The sequence below is a fragment of the Tachysurus fulvidraco genome, chromosome 19, assembly GCF_022655615.1.
Source record: "Tachysurus fulvidraco isolate hzauxx_2018 chromosome 19, HZAU_PFXX_2.0, whole genome shotgun sequence".
In the NCBI taxonomy this organism is placed as follows: Eukaryota; Metazoa; Chordata; class Actinopteri; order Siluriformes; family Bagridae; genus Tachysurus; species Tachysurus fulvidraco.
Window position 1 is genome coordinate 5,672,489 of NC_062536.1, and position 17,474 is coordinate 5,689,962.

General features: G+C 37.5%; 2 protein-coding genes across 2 annotated transcripts; both read left to right on the forward strand.

Moving 5' to 3' along the window:
• Positions 1–1,296: 1,296 nt before the first annotated feature.
• On the forward strand, positions 1,297–5,781 carry c19h11orf98 (chromosome 19 C11orf98 homolog). Its single transcript, XM_027154075.2, has 4 exons — positions 1,297–1,400; positions 2,869–2,993; positions 3,305–3,402; positions 5,231–5,781. Exons 1-4 carry the CDS (start codon positions 1,365–1,367, stop codon positions 5,320–5,322), a joined length of 351 nt encoding a protein of 116 aa, XP_027009876.1. The 5' UTR covers positions 1,297–1,364; the 3' UTR covers positions 5,323–5,781.
• A 749-nt stretch (positions 5,782–6,530) lies between these two features.
• mansc1 (MANSC domain containing 1) lies at positions 6,531–17,087 on the forward strand. Its single transcript, XM_027154043.2, has 5 exons — positions 6,531–7,068; positions 10,803–10,907; positions 11,294–11,568; positions 11,934–12,074; positions 14,307–17,087. The coding sequence occupies exons 3-5, from the start codon at positions 11,334–11,336 to the stop codon at positions 15,428–15,430; spliced, it is 1,500 nt and encodes a 499-aa protein (XP_027009844.2). The 5' UTR covers positions 6,531–7,068; positions 10,803–10,907; positions 11,294–11,333; the 3' UTR covers positions 15,431–17,087.
• The last annotated feature ends 387 nt before the right edge of the window (positions 17,088–17,474 follow it).

Here is a 17,474-nt window from a genome sequence, read left to right on the forward strand (position 1 = left end):
ATACATATTATACACACTATACATATTATACACACTATACATATTATACACACTATACATATTATACACACTATATATATTATACACACTATATATGTTATACACACTATACATATTATACACACTATACATATTATACACACTATACATATTATACACACTATATATGTTATACACACTATACATATTATACACTCTATATATATTATACACACACTATATATATTATACACACTATACATATTATACACACTATACATATTATACACACTATATATATTATACACACTATATATGTTATACACACTATACATATTATACACACTATATATATTATACACACTATACATATTATACACACTATACATATTATACACACTATACATATTATACACACTATACATATTATACACACTATATATGTTATACACACTATACATATTATACACACTATACATATTATACACACTATATATATTATACACGCCATGCATATTATACACACTATATATATTATACACACTATATATATTATACACACTATACATATTATACACACTATACATATTATACACTCTATATATATTATACACACTATATATATTATACACACTATACATATTATACACACTATACATATTATACACTCTATATATATTATACACACTATATATATTATACACACTATACATATTATACACACTATATATATTATACACACTATACATATTATACACACTATACATATTATACACTCTATATATATTATACACACTATATATATTATACACACTATACATATTATACACACTATACATATTATACACACTATATATATTATACACACTATACATATTATACACACTATACATATTATACACACTATACATATTATACACACTATACATATTATACACACTATATATATTATACACACTATATATATTATACACACTATATATATTATACACACTATACATATTATACACACTATATATATTATACACACTATATATATTATACACACTATATATATTATACACACTATATATATTATACACACTATACATATTATACACACTATACATATTATACACACTATATATATTATACACACTATATATATTATACACACTATATATATTATACACACTATATATATTATACACACTATACATATTATACACACTATACATATTATACACACTATATATATTATACACACTATATATATTATACACGCCATGCATATTATACAAAAATACTTTATACACTTTTGTTTAACTTCCTTGTTAAGGACTTTTATTGAACGCATTTGACCCGGAATTGAATGTAATCGACTCTCACACACGTTGCTCACAAGCATGGCTCCCGGTGGGAAGATCAACAGACCGAAGACAGTAAGTTTCTTTAGTGTTTTATATCAGACGTGTGCATGACCATGAGTGTGTATACACACAACTATACAGTGCACATAAAGAACTTTAATTCAAGATATAGTCTCTTGTGACATCTGGTGCTTTTCCTATTCTGTAGCAGTTCAGTGTATAAAATATATCTTCAGTGTAATGAAGCAGGAAACACTTTCACACATTAAATGTCCAAAAACTATTCTGGAAATCTGCAATTCTGTACAAAATAAATAAACAAACTAAATGATTCGTGTGCAGGTTTAATAGAAACAGATTTTTTGGTTATTTGTTATGGTTGTGAGAATAAAGGCATAATAGTTTGAGCATAAATTGTCAAAATAATAAAGGGTAAAAGTTTAGTTTTTAAAGTTTGGTGTAAAAAACAAAAGTCATTTTAAAGTCAAGATGTTATGTGTAACACGTTACAGCCGGATTGTTGACATGTCTCTCAAACTATGATTTAAAAAAAAAAAAAAAACATACATCATAGTCTGTTTTTTCTTCTTCTTCAAAATATTACTTCTTCAAAATTAATTATTATTAAAAGCCTAAATGCTGTTACGGTTCCCCAGGAGCTGGACCTGTCTTGTATTTTCTTCCTCGGCTTGTGTTACAGGGATGTATTGTCTTATTCCCTTTTTAAAAAGGACAAACCTGCCCCACTAGTCCTTTATAAATAAAGAGAACTTTATTGTTGTTGATGATTTTTTTTTTTTTAGATATCTAATTTATTATCGCAGTAGAGTTTAGTATCACACTGTCTTCTTGCATCCTCATGACAGTCAAAGTAAACAAAAAAGATAACGAGCAACATTCCGGCTGTTAATCTGTCACTACACGGGGTTCATGGCTTGTAATTGTGCCTCATCTCATTAATATACCGAATGTCATAAAGGTTACATTGCCGTCATTGACTTAAGTTTACAGTCAACTGAGTGTTTAATATTGTTAGTTTACACATTAACACACACACACAGCTACACTGTGGTAACCTCCGTGTTCTGATCAGGATGATGCTTCATAAACAACACATCATAGGGTTCTTGGGGTTTGTTTATGTTCTCAACTAATACGAGTAGTCTGACAAAAACAAGTTAAACCAGAAGGCGGTGTGATTATGTTCATTCATGGTATGTTTGCCTCACAACCTCTCAAGGGTTAGGGGTTTAATTCCTGTCTCCTGTGTGTGTGTGTGTGTGTGTGTGTGTGTGTGTGTTCTCCTGGTGCTTCAGGGGTTTCCTCTGGGTTCTCTGGTTTTCTCCCCATGTGTTAAATGATTGGTTTCTATAAATTGTCTGGCTGTGATGGGTTGGTACCTCGTCCAGGGTGTCCTTCCTCTTACCCCAAGTCCCTTTAGATAGACTATTAGCTGTAGGAATTGATATAGAGGATGGATGGATGGACGGACAAACGGACAGTCACTCATCGTGCTTTGTGTGTGTGTTTGTTCCTGCAGAAATTAGGGAAGAACCTTTTCAAGAGGCGGCGGGTTATGACCAAGCAGAAGAGGAAGAAGCACCGCATTGTAGGAGCAGTGGTGGATGCAGGTCTCATAACTAAACACCATCTGAAAAAGCGGAGGTTGGTCAGACATACTGATTTTCCCTAAAGACACTGAAGAGCAGCAGACGAATTGGCACTGTCAATCATTTCATCTCTTTAAAACATCCTGTTGTTTGAAAAAACTAATTCCCCACTTTTATTTGTATAGTAATTTTGACTAAGAACTTTGTCACAGAGCAGCTTTAAAGAAATGTGTGTATATATATATATTTGCGAGTGTTTGCATTTACACATTGTCACACTTCACAAAGAAAGTGTTGTTCATTTTGTTCGAATTTGTCTAGCCAAACATAAGGTATTAAAGACCTCAGTCCTTGTGTTTTTTCCAGCACCAGCTCCAGAGCGAACATCACCCTTTCTGGGAAGAAAAGACGAAAGTTGCTAAAACAGCTGCGCCACATGGAGAAAGAGAAAGCAACCATGGAAGGTAATTATGTGCAGTTTTCTGTCCAGAATGTCACTGTGAAATGTCAGTCTTTTTTTTATAATATAGTAATAATATGTGTAATATAGATATCTCTCCGAATTTTTTATAAATATTTATTTTTAACTTGCTGGGTGTGGAAAAGGTGTGTCAGTAAAGACAAGATACGAGATGTCAGTGTTTCAACCAACTGACCTCATGACTGCTCTTTCTATCAGGTTGTCATCAATATGTCCTTTCCTTTTATCTCTACTATATGGCCTTGAAGATTTGTTTTGTGGACACCTGACCCTCACACACAGTACAGTATTTTCCGCACTATAAGGCGCACCGGATTATAAGGCGCAGTCTCAATTACGGGGTCTATATCTGTACTTAACCCATACATAAGGCACACCGTATTATAAGGCGCATGCTAAAATATACGGTCTACAAAAAAGGTAACAGAAGCAAAAGAGCGAGTTTAGTTGAACTTTATTCTACTATTTAACAATACACACACACACACACATTATTTTTTAATCAATCTTCTCCCACAAATCCATCAAAGTCCTTATCTACTGTGTCTTCTTAACTCGGCGCAGTACATTTTCTTGCTTCCTCCACTTCCGAACCATAGCTACATTGATGTTGAATTCTTTCAGCTGCTCTATTCCCATTTACAACCGTGTAACTGATAGCCTGTAGTTTGTATTGTGCCTCGTAAGCATATGATTTTTATTGGCGGATGGCAAACCAACTTAAGGCGCATTTACCGCCACCTACTGGACTGGAGTGTGGAGCTCATAATGGTTAGGAAGAAACAAATGTTGGTTTGCAACATACCGGTAGTATACCTACTGGAGGCGTGGCGAAGGTAAGCGTACGTCTGATTGGTTTATCGCTGCCAGCGTATGTAGTGTATGTATTACGTCCCTGTGTCAGCGGGAAATGGTCCGACAGTCAACCAAGCGGAGCGTTTACCAAAGTCACACATTTTTACAGATTTTTGGAACTCAGTGCACACATAAGGCGCACCGGATTATTGAGAAAATTTAAGGCTTTTAGGTGCACCTTATAGTGCGGAAAATACTGTATGTGATTTATGAAATTATGAAATCGCTTCCCCTTTTATAATTCGCTCCTCTCCTCTGGGAAGGGAACAGAACAAAAAGACGTTCTATACGGTCGTGTGGTAATGGTTTTGAGAAGAACTTCATGCGCTGTGATGGTCAGGGTAGAGGTCTTCACGGGTCCACTTAGATCCGAAAACCCGAGGTCCGGGCGGGTCTAAAAGTTTCACGTGTAAAAAGTGATTCGGGTTGCGTACATTTCTTTAGACCCGAGAAGACCTCTAGATCAGGGGTGCACAAACTTTTGTTCATATAGGGAATTTTCCCTGTGTCCCTGTTTGGATACTCGCAACTCCCACGGATCTCTGTGTTTTTGTATAAACTGAGTTTTTATCATTTTATTGTTTAGCCTAAAAGTGCTAAAATGCTAACAATTCAATGTTAACGCTCTCTCTCTTTTTTTTTTTTTTAAGTTCATGAAAGTCTTTAGCACTTTTTCCTGTAGATGTCACTTACTCAGGGCAAGATGTTTAATCCGGATGAAGACCTGTTTCTCATCATGACAGTCTTTCACTTCTGGCAAGAATAAACATGCAAAAAAAAAAAAAGTTAAAAACTTGATATAAATTTTAAAACACTGGTTTGCTTTGAATGTCAGTATTTTACAGTTAAAGTCGAACGTGTCAGAGAAAAGCTGCTGTTTGTCCTAACTGCGATGGTATAGTATACTCAGTTATACTTTGGGGTAACAAATAACTTCTTTACTCCTTTCTTTAAAGTTGAAGAAGCACCAAAGAAGAGACCGACTCCTGCTGAAAAGAAGAAAGAGAAGAAAAGCGCTGGTGATGTGGAGATGATGGATTTGGTATAAAAACGAACTGTATGGACATTATTAAAGCTACTATTTTTTTTTTCCCCCCACATGTAGACCGTACAGAATCTGCACACGAAGCATGTTCGCCTTTTTTGATTACTGTGATGATTTTCAGATGAACTGAAAGGATTTCAAACTTGATAAATACTTCAAAACCAATCAGCAGCACTATATCTGAATTCTCTCTGTGTGTCAGAGCTGGTCCTTGCAGACCATCTTCTTTGCAGTATCACGATTAAACATCGTTACAGAACGACAGCAAGCAGAATGTACAGTTTAATAAAGACATGAGGAGGAAACTGTTGGATGATGTCGATTAGACTGTATTGGAGTGTATTGGAGCTTTTATTTGAACAATTAGATTCATTAAATCTTTTTTTCTGACCAGAAATTATTTTATTCTCTTGTTTTTGTTTTCTGTGTTTTGGAGACTAATAAAATTCACCTTAGTGTTTAGAGGTGGCTGTTTTTATTTTATTTATTCATTCATTCTCCATATCCTGTGTTTGGTTGGTGTAGTTACTCAGTCTTCTGGGGAGACATTTACACTGTGATACAGAACAGTATGTTCGGTGGTGTTCGCGCTACACAACCACTGCCACCCTCGCCCACTGCTGTGGAATTTAAAGAGGACAGTGTCCTACATCATGATGTGGAATTAGAAGTTTTGCCCTCCGTGTCTGAGCCCAAGTTGACTAACAATTTACAGTTTCTTGTAAAGTTTACATCCCCTTTCCTGACTGGTAGCAATTTAATTGAACATGATGATCATCATAAATTGCAGTTTGTTTTTAATTACTTCTGCCTTAAATAAGATATTTCATATCCTGCAGGTCCTGCGCATTTATTATTTATTTCTCGCCCCTAAATATACTTTTGTGGTCGGAGTCTGTAACGTATCGGTGCAAAATCTCCATTGTTGATTTTTGAGCATTGATTAGCTGTGTGTCCATGTGCAGACAAGGGTTTTGTGGTGCCATCTGTTCTATGCAAAGGGATGGCAGATGACTGTGTGTCAGATAGCATACACTTACAGTTCCACTTAGACACATTTACAGTTACAGTCATATCATTTACACACACTGTTTGACATTTTCTGAGACATGAGAAACCCAACTGAAATGTTCTGTGCTGGTATAATTTCCCTGGTGGGGGTGGGGGATGGATGGATGGATATATTCTCCTCCTTCAGCGCCTCTTTGTTGTCTTCATTCAGTCAGATTGCTTTAGTTAACACACGGGTTCTGCAGTAAACACGTGTCGTCGCTCAGCTGCTCTCACTGGGGACAAAAGAGCTTAAAAGAATGGGTCAGATTCATGATGAAACCGTGCGCATTGCTTTGGAACGACTCACTTACGCAAATTAAGGCGGTCCGTTTAAACGCGCGCTGTGAGTGCGTGTGTGTGTGTGTGCGTGTGTGTATTAGCTTATAGCTCGGCGCGTTGTGTTTACTCTCTCAGTCTTTTGTGTGCACAACGGGAAGCCCTACGTCTGTTTTTCTGGTACGATAACGTAAAAAAAAAACAACGTCTTTAATACGTGGTGTTTGCATCGTGTGAGAGCTCTCAGTGTAATGCGGTGTTTGAAGACACCATTTTAGACCACAGTCCTCCTGAGCATCTTTAAGCAGCTCATCTTTATGTAGGCTTTTATGAAATCTGCCTACCCACGATGCCTAAGATCATCTGCTGGATGCTGACGGTTTCATCCCCCTGTGTGCTATTTTGCTGATTTCAGTGAAGGTAAGTTGGCTTTTATTTATTTATTTATTTATTTATTGTTATTTTTTATTTATTTACTCGCTTTAGAGAAGGCCAGCAGATATGCTAGTAGGTGTTAGAAAGGCTTTGGTTAATTCGGTGCAATTTTAATGAACAAAGAAAGCACCAGTTTGGAAATAAACAACATGTAATTTAGCTATTTGCGGATTTCATTACGATTGCATCACGGAGATGATCTTATAACGGATGATGCTTCTGTATCCTAGCGACGCGTCAACATCAGCACCAGTGTGCTGTTGCATCAAACTCTTCATTTCTCTTTGCTGATCTTATAAAGCTTCGATTGCCCATCATCCCGCATTGCATTTTGGGGCAGTAGTAGACAGGATTCGATGTAGTTCACCTACAATATTGTGAGACAAAGAAGAAAGAAAAAAAAAAAAACAATCACAGAAAGCTCATGCTGGATCTTAAAGCAGAATTTCTTTACAACACTTCCAGAAAGGTCAGACAAAAAATGATGTGAATTTTACACGTTTTCTTTTTTACGTAAAAAACATTTTCCATTGTGATTAAATCATTTTTTACATATCAACTTTTTACGTTGTTTTATTTATCGCACATTATTCATGTGAGTCTACTGTGCAATTTCAGGGTATAACATACTGAAATACCTTCAAATGCAATCCTGTATTACACACAGTCACATAACATGCCTGTAGTAATGTGGGTCTTTTTCCCATAAAGAAACTAACCAAATCCTGAATACACAATCCCAAATTACCACTGCTCATAAACCCACATGCAGATTAATTCATTTTCTTACTTAATGCATATAATATACAATGTATGACCAAAAGTATTCGGACACCTGACCATCAAACTCATGTCGGGCTTCTTCAAAAAGTGGCCACAAATTTGGAACCACACACATGTATAGAATGTATTTGGTTGTGGTAGCATTAAAATTTCCCTTCACCATAACCTCTGTGCACAAGGCCTCTGAGCTCCATGAAGACATGGTGTGTTAATGATGGAGTGGAAGAGCTCGAGTGTCCTGCACAGAGCCCTGACTCTGTCTCAACCCCACTGAACACCTTTGGGATGAACTGGAATACTGACTGAACCACAGACCTCTTCACTCTTACACCATCAGTGTCTGATCTCACTAATGCTCCTGTAGCTGAATGATCACTAATCCCCACAGACAGTCCAACATTAGTGTCTGATCTCACTAATGCTCCTGTAGCTGAATGATCACTAATCCCCACAGACACACTCCAACATCAGTGTCTGATCTCACTAATGTTCCTGTAGCTGATCACTAATCCCCACAGACACACTCCGACATCAGTGTCTGATCTCACTAATGCTCCTGTAGCTGAATGATCACTAATCCCCACAGACACACTCCAACATCTAGTGGAAAGACTTCACAGAACGGAGCTTAGTATAACAGTAGAGTGAATAAATCTGTAATGTTATGTTCAGGGGTCATGGTGGCTTAGTGGTTAGTGGCCTTGTGTGTGTGTGGAGTTTGCATGTTCTCCCCGTGCCTTGGGGGTTTCCTCCGGGTACTCCGGTTTCCTCCCCCGGTCCAAAGTCATGCATGGTAGGTTGATTGGCATCTCTGGAAAATTGTCCGTAGTGTGTGAATGAGAGAGTGTGTGTGTGTGATGGGTTTGCACTCCATCCAGGGTGTATCCTGCCTTGATGCCCGATGACACCTGAGATAGGCACAGGCTCCCCGTGACCCGAGTAGTTCTGATAAGTGGTAGAAAATGAATGAATGAATGTTATGTTCAACAAGCACAAACATATGAGCGTTTAATATCAGGTGTCCAGAAACTTTCAGCCATACAGTGTACTACATGCAGGTGTAAATTATATCATTCTAAATCAATAAAAATAATCAAAATATTAACATGGTGAAATGGACATATGACAATATGTCAACCAAAAATACTGGTCTCTCTTTGTAATAAAAGAAAATACAGTATACAGCATAATGAAATAGACATAAAGTTGCACAATAAAAAAACGATCAATGAGAACAATAGTGAAAGAAGCTGAGGATCTATTTTGTTGTCACTATTTTATATAGCTTCAGCTTACAGGACAATTTTCCCATGTTCTCTCAGGTACACATGCTAATTTCATAGTAATCACACTGGTTGTTGTACTGATTTGTTACAACACAGTTACAGCAGATTTATTGTAGCTATACATCAAGCACCTTTGATGCCATATAAACTACTAGTACTACTAAACTAATAGTAAATATGTTCTAAGAATATCACAGTGTTGCAGTGTAAACAGATTTGAGTATTTAGTATTGCAGACGTTCTTTACAGTATAGGCATATTAAATACGTTTGTTGTGTCTTTTAATAATGGTGTTCTTCAGTTAGGTGTTTTTTGTTATTTGGTTCCCAAAATCGCTTAATGATTGTACGGAATGTGGTGACAACTCCACATTCCGTACACGCTAAGTTGGCAGCTTATTAGGCACAACCCAAACGTACACGCAAAATCATACATCACAACAAGCCATATGTCATGTGACTTTATCAAGCGCGTGGTATAAATCAGAAGTGTTGTACTGAGCCAAACAACAGTGTGGCATGAGCTCTTCCTATGCTACTAGTGACCAGCAATCCTGTCTACGAAAAACGTGTGCATGCAGGTTGTAGAAATGAACTTTTGCACCAAAATTATTGTTAGCAAATCCATGAATCATCAGCGAATGGCGTCAGATAGATGGTTGTGCTGTCATTAGTGGTACAGCCAGACTTATGGCACATCTTTGAGTAACGATGAAAAATGCTGTTTACAGAAGTCTGTGAAGGTGTTTTACTCGCAGAAACTGTGTAAAGCAGTAGTTCACATGCAGACTTAAATTGATTCGAATGGTTCTAGCACTCTTATCATATACGGAGCCTCAGCATGGTCCTTTATATAGAAGCATTGTAAAGGGTTCATTAAAAAGAATCACTTTATACATTCTGTGAATGATGTAAGTTATTTTATATAAAAGGTTCATTGCTCTCCAAGGCTTTAACACAGCCATCCTTTTGGGTACAGAGTCCAGAACCCAATGGTTTTAAGAGAGTAGAGCACCTTATTGAATCCAAACCCTGATACATTTGTGATGTTTTCCAGAAGAGTCATTACACACATAAATCGGTTTGCTTAATAAACTTGGAGTTCAGTACGTAATAAAGGGTACTTAAGGCACTTGAGGAGATGATCGGTGGCAGAGCACTTATTATTTTATCATGTAACTGGGCCTGTGGTTGTGAAGACGATGTTAATGGCGTTTTTAAATCATGGAGTAAACACAAAAACAATCACAACACAGACTGTAGATTTCTACAAGTACTATCTGAACTCTGATAGATCAAATGCATAAAGAATTTTTTTAGTAACTTCCAGTAATACAGCTCTACCACTGGTACAACGTAATCCTATTCATAATTTTATACCATTAACCATACAGTATAAACATAGTAACAAATACAGTGCCCTCCACAATTATTGGCACCCCCGTTTTTAACACTCTTTTTTTGCATTTGGGTTCTATGTTGTTTAAAAAAAAAAAGGAGAATTTTTAGAAGTCCATGACCACATCTTAAACAGGGGTGCCAATAATTGTGGAGGGCACTGTACATTTTATCACCCGAACTGATAATTAACTTCATTTATGATGTCAGCAAGGCATCAAGCCCTTGCAATAACATATATAATATATTTCAGGAAAAGGAGCAAAGTTCATCGAGAGATAGATGATTGCACATGAACTGTGGACTTCAAGGACTTGAGACCATCTAATGGCATTGTACATACACACAGAAGGCACTGGTTAGTACCTCATTTCTCACATTCATCTAGATTTACCTGCTAATTCAAATGCTTTGAATGTTTATTTCTTCGCTGTTGTGATCTGTATTCTTGTGGTTATAGTGTGTACTGTTTTACTGAAAGGAAGTAAACTATGTTTGTGCCACAGGTGCTTGAGGTCCTTTGGAACCATAAAAATAAGCAAAAAAGAAGCAGAACCTCAGACAGTATATTGTTTTAATTTACTCTTTCGTGAACTCATGAGTCTTTTGGGGGTTCGGAAAGGCACCATAGAACCAAAAAGAAAAGTGATCAACCTGTGGCTAAATTGAAGAAACTTTGTTGTTGTTTTTTTTTATTAAACCTTGCCAGTTGTAATCCAGTAGATCTTAATCCTTTCCCATCAGGACTCTGAGAAGCCTCTGGATCTCCTGAGCTATAAAAGCCATGTTCCCAGCCCATCAAAACCCCTTCAGGGCAGCTAAGCTGCTGCTCGAGGCTCTGATCTTTCTTCAGGCTTGCAGTTGGGCTTTAAGCTCCATTGGTGAGACATGTTACTCCAGACAGCATCGAGACACCATTGTGAAGGCTTTGGATAATCAAAAGACCGTAATGGAAGTTAGGAAGAAAGAGGCAGAAAGAGACTGCATCTTAGCCTGTTGTTCAGAGGAGCTGAAACCAGGTAAGTTGCTTTTGCTGGGATTTCACCATGAGATAAGGTAAAAAAATAATAAAAAAAAATGCAAGAAACTAATACAACTACAGCAAGAGCTTTTATTTGGCTGCATAAAATATGTATTGTTTATGGAGTCTCTGTTAGCTAGATAGGTTTATTGTGACCTTTGGCTCCACAGTTTCAACATCCTGACTTGTTGTATTTTTGTATTCTAAAACTGACCACTAGTTGGACCACTAGCTGTTTAACTCAGGACATGGTTATATTTTTATCAGGACATACAGTATGTGTTTGCCCTAAATAGAGAACTTTAATGATCAGCTATTTTTACCAAGAGACATGCAATATCTAGAATTCTATGTTTCTCACAGGTATAAAGTGCAACATGGTGGTGTATAAGCCATCAGACCAAGATAATATTGAAAACTGCTACCTGTTTCATTGTGAAACTGAGCAGGACTGCCCTCTGATGTCAGCCAAGCCTGGGACCAACACCTATGATATATTCAAAGGTAATCCTTCTACATTACAACACAATATAGCACATTAATTTCATTAGTTCAGATCTATAGTCCTGCAGACCCACTACTCTGCACAGGTTTAACTTTTCTCTACTGTCCTGAGGGTTGGGGAAACAACCCTTGTGAAATGATTACCCAGGTTATCTATACATTTTTACAAATGTTTATAGCTAAACTTTTTTTTAGATTATCTCTTGATTTTGATGATGGGTTGTGATTACTACCAGAAGTTGTATTTCACCTCTGCTAACTAACTGCCAGCGGTATATCTAGATACTTTGTGCATGTGCGGACTGCTTGCCAACCTCTTCCACAAACTGACATATGATCCAGTATTTGTGATAATTCCAGCCTATGGTCAGAGCTACAGGTAACCCTTCCTCCAAATCTGGCAGTACTGTTATCTCCTGTGCTGTGGTGAGTGTATATTTATGCAATGCAAGCACTTATGCACTATGTGGCATAGCTTCAAGTCGGCTTTCTTTTGTTAGTATTACTAAAATCTCCATTTTCCAGCTGGGTTCAGTTCTCCCTCTGCATTATAATTCCGCTCAGGGTATTAATCCCCCCCACACACAAACACACACCACACTCCGTACCAAAGTTTTATCCAAGTAGTTATCCCATGCCCTGTTCAATCTTACGTTTACTAAGTTGCCAGATTTCTGCTAACATTAAGCCCTGTAGTTGGAGTTGATTCCACACAATAGCCCTCTCATTCTTATCACAAGATACAAAGTGGTTGAACAAGCCATACTTGTGTAGCCAGCGTTCTGAAATACCCTGAAGGTATTTCATCAATGGCTTGACATTGACCATCTTTAGGATGCAGTGACTGGCTTACAATTACACTGAGATGGCATGCTCAACTGGCAGATGTATGCCTGTAATGTGTTCTAGGTAGTATGATGGATCACAAGCTGTCAAGCTGGGCCACATGCCAAACCTGGCAATACATTAGCTGGTTTATTGCTCTCACTGGAAGCCTCACTCCAGTCTGCAAAGGTTGATCTTACTGTCAAACCTCTGAAAGCACTGTTGTTTGGACCTGCCACAAAAGAGACCCCAGAGAGGAGAGTGCAGGTTTCAGAATCACAAAACCTTTGAGGTCATTGCAAGCCAAACAATGTGCTCTCATACACTGGATAGATTTTAGACAGGGACATCAAGGAAACATTTGACCTCCCCATCCATTATGTGGGGCAGGTCCTATATACCATCCCACAAATTCCATTAAAGGGTCCTAAACCTTACAAAAAAACATTTGCAATTGAGCAGCAATTACTCCAGATAACTGGGTCCTGACTACAAGGTCCATGGGCACAAAATTTTGTCTGACAAAAATGCCATCATCGGTATCAAACCCAAACATATTTGTTTCTCTGTAACACTAGATGCTCTTCAGATGTGGTACAAAAGCTGATCTAGTTCCTAAATATTTTTCTTTTTAAAAAGATTACCTATTTTTCCCATTCCCCCATGTGTCCCCATTGCTCTAGTACACAGATCATTTTAAGGTTTAAAGACAGGTTTTACCTTGCTGCCTCAGTCTAGCACTGTGGGTGTTATTGTGATGTAAACATAGACTCATGTCTCTTCTGATGGCCGGCGGCGGAAGGACATTGCAGTCCCTGTATGACCGGCCACTACAAAGAAGTAGGCTATTCACAACACCTATGTCAAACTCATGTGTTCACTTAGAAAATACCCCTTAACACTGAAACAGACAGCACAGTTCATCAGTGTGAAGCTGTATTCACTAAGAACGCTGGCCACACATGCAACCCAAAGCGAGGCAGATTTTACTTTGCGTGCTAATCAGATTTAGCAAGGGTGCTATATGAAATAGAATTGCTCAATGCAGCCACAACAATAATTCCTAAAGTTTTCTGGAACTACAGGTTTTCTGTAGGCTGAAGTAAGTTATCAGCCTACAGCTTAACCCAACTGCCATAAATGGAGACGTGCCTTTTTTCAGTGAGAAGGGCATGACCACAGGCATCTGTCATTCTTTCATGAGGAAAGCCCATTGGAATGAATTGCCAAATGACAGTGGTATTTATTGTAGACACTATGTCATGTCATTAGGTGACATATTTGTTGAAAGGTTATGACATGTGTTCATACACATAAGAAGATGCACAGGTGGTTCTCACTATCTTCCCATGTGTTCATAGAGTTTCAGTTGTTTTTGTAACTGGTGCTAATGTTTTATTTTTTAAGGTATGACACACCCCTCTACGAAAGGAAAGGATAGAGTACCCACAATGCCGATTACGATAACAAAACAACCTTCCACTACTCAATCTACATCAACAACCATGAAGCCAACGACCACAACGGAGCCCACCACTACGCCAAGTACCATGTCGTCCTCTACGACCACACGTCCAACTACAACAACCACCTCCACCATAGCGCCCACAGAGCTGGCCATTATCCTCCTTACAATGCCTGTTGAAATTGTGCCAACCACCACATCAACTACAACAACAACACAATCAACATCTACAACCGCAAAGGTAGCTTCGACAACGAGCACCACAACAACGACACATCCGGTCGAGCCACCACAACCACCCCCAAATCCAATCAGACCTTTGAAAAAGCCAATCCGGCCACCAAAAAAGCTAGACCCACATGGGAAATCTAATCCTAAATTAAGTGATTTTACAACCTTACAGAAACAAGCCACACCTACTACTAACACTGGTACAACTACTATAGTAACTACATCCACTACAACTACAACCACAACTACTACTCCCTCTACAACCACAACTACTACTCCCACTACAACCACAACTACTACTCCCACTACAACCACAACTACTACTCCCTCCACAACCACAACTACTACTCCCACAACTACTACTCCCTCCACAACCACAACTACTACTCCCACCACAACCACAACTACTACTCCCACCACAACCACAACTACTACTCCCACCACAACCACAACTACTACTCCCACTACAACCACAACTACTACTCCCACCACAACCACAACTACTACTCCCACCACAACCACAACTACTAGTCCCACTACAACTACTACAACCATTACAGCTACATCATCAACTACCACTGAAAGGACAACTATAGTCGTCGTAGAAATGGATAATGAGCTGAACAACAGAGATTTGGTCCCATCTGGAGCCTCTGCCTCGGATAAGTCTAAGAATTCACACCTGATGTGGAAGAATAGCCTGGCATTGCTAGTCGTGCTCACACTCATCATTCTCACATTTGTCGTGGCCATCGTGGGCCGCAGAGCCATGGAATCGTTTGACAGGAGACACTACACTAGACTTGAGCTCAACGACCTTCACTATGAGATCTAAAGCTCAACCATGTCCTTCACAGAGACAATCCCATTCAAATTTGAAATGTATTTTTTTTCCCCTGTCAGTTCACTAAATCTAAATATTTTGATATGTAAGACATTTTGGGTTGAAGAAAGTCACATTCCCCATTCATAAGATGTTGTAACTGCTAAAGGGACGCATCATGATGGAGACGTAGGAAGAGATTAGGGTTGTAGGGAATAAAAGCAATACAATGACCTCAGGAAGTTTAAAAATTTAGGACTAGAATACTGTTGGACATTCTTTGCTATGGCAACGCATAAGTCATTAACATTTCCTTCATGTAAGACCAATCAATAATTAAGCTGATTTAAGAACTGCTGCATAATCAACACTCTTCTTTCAGAGGCTTCATTTGTTTGATCACTTTAGCCTGTTTGTGTAAGACTTGATTTCGGTATGAAGGTAAACCAGCTCTCTACCATTTTAACCAAGTCAAACATATTAATTAGTTACATATCATAACATCAAACACATTCAGTCATTTTTTGATTATGATATAGTACAATTTGAGTGATTAATGCCGTCATTGAAGGGTGTTAATATAGAAATAAAAGACCTGAACAATATCTTCAGACCTTGTTCTTCACGAGCACCTTTAAATGGCCATATCTGTTCAGGACTTTCTAACAGAAAAACAGCAGCATAAACTCAAACTGTATTTACTTGCTGTACATCAAATCTATGTGATTATATTTTCCAATATGTTTTACTGACGTACTCTCATTTATTACACCGATCCATGGGAAAGTCTCTGATGCATCGTTCACATTGTGCTGCATTGTTCTGTTTCGTGTCTAAACAAATACTACTTCTTGGTGGTAAATTACATTGGATGTGCACTATTTTCACATGAATACTTTCTTAACGAGCAGGTTTGTGAGTGTGATTGTAAGGTGGTCTGCACTAGTTAATGCTAACACTTGCTAAGAGCATGCATGGTAAATGTGATTTGCAATATTTACTGTGTTCCAGTATGGTTTTTAACATGCCTTTGCCGACTTCCACTCTATTTAGGGGTGCGTATCAGCATATAAGACATACTACTTGCAGCACTAGACATAGATTGTTTAACCGAAGTTTAAATCTAATATTATACATATAAGAATACTTATATTTATTTGAAACAATTCCATCTATTTGAAGGAATTTGCAAAGCTAACTTAACTATTTCTGCTACTGTAACATATAGATATTGACATTACTATTGGGCTCAAAGTTTGCTAACAACCTTCAGCTAATGAAGCACTGCAGTGGGCCTTATGATGTCGAATTGGATGAAGAAGTGAAGTCAAACCAGGGCTTGTTAGAAACTGTATTAAAACGCACATGGCATACACTGAAACTTCAAAACTAGCTGTAATTGCAATTTTTGACCAAAGGTGGCAGCAGTCACTTAGTTGAACCTACAGCCACCTTCCTGCTCCTGTGCTCCATTTTAAGGAACCTGGTTTAGTTGCACAAATCTTTTCATGTTTTTCTTGAATTGCTTTTTTGTATTTTAATATCACTGTATATATATAAGATGGTGATGGTTTGGTCTTGTTTTTGTGAGTGGTTGCTTTGAACAACAATTGGAATTTATTGTAGGCTATTTTCTCTGGCAAAATAAAATATTAATTCTTTGAAGAAATGTTTGACGATTCTGGTAAAAAAAAAATGATGATGATGATGGTGTTATTTTTGTTATTATTCAAGGTAAATTCCTTGAATAGAACAATACCTTTTAAATTCTCACATTTCTAAAGCCTTTCCAATGTTATTATTAATGTTAATTAATTATTAATTTATTGTTCAGTTCATTCTTTAAAATGTTAAATACTGCTATTGGATGAAACCTATTTATCTTTTCGAGTAAAGAATTAAATAGGGTAAATGTATATGTATAATACGAGATATACATATTCGTTTACTAGCATAGAGATAAATTACCAGGATATTGTAGAGATAGCAGCTTTATTCAAAACTTATATACATGTACAGGTCAACTTGTGAAGTCTTAAGTCTTGGTAAACGTTTT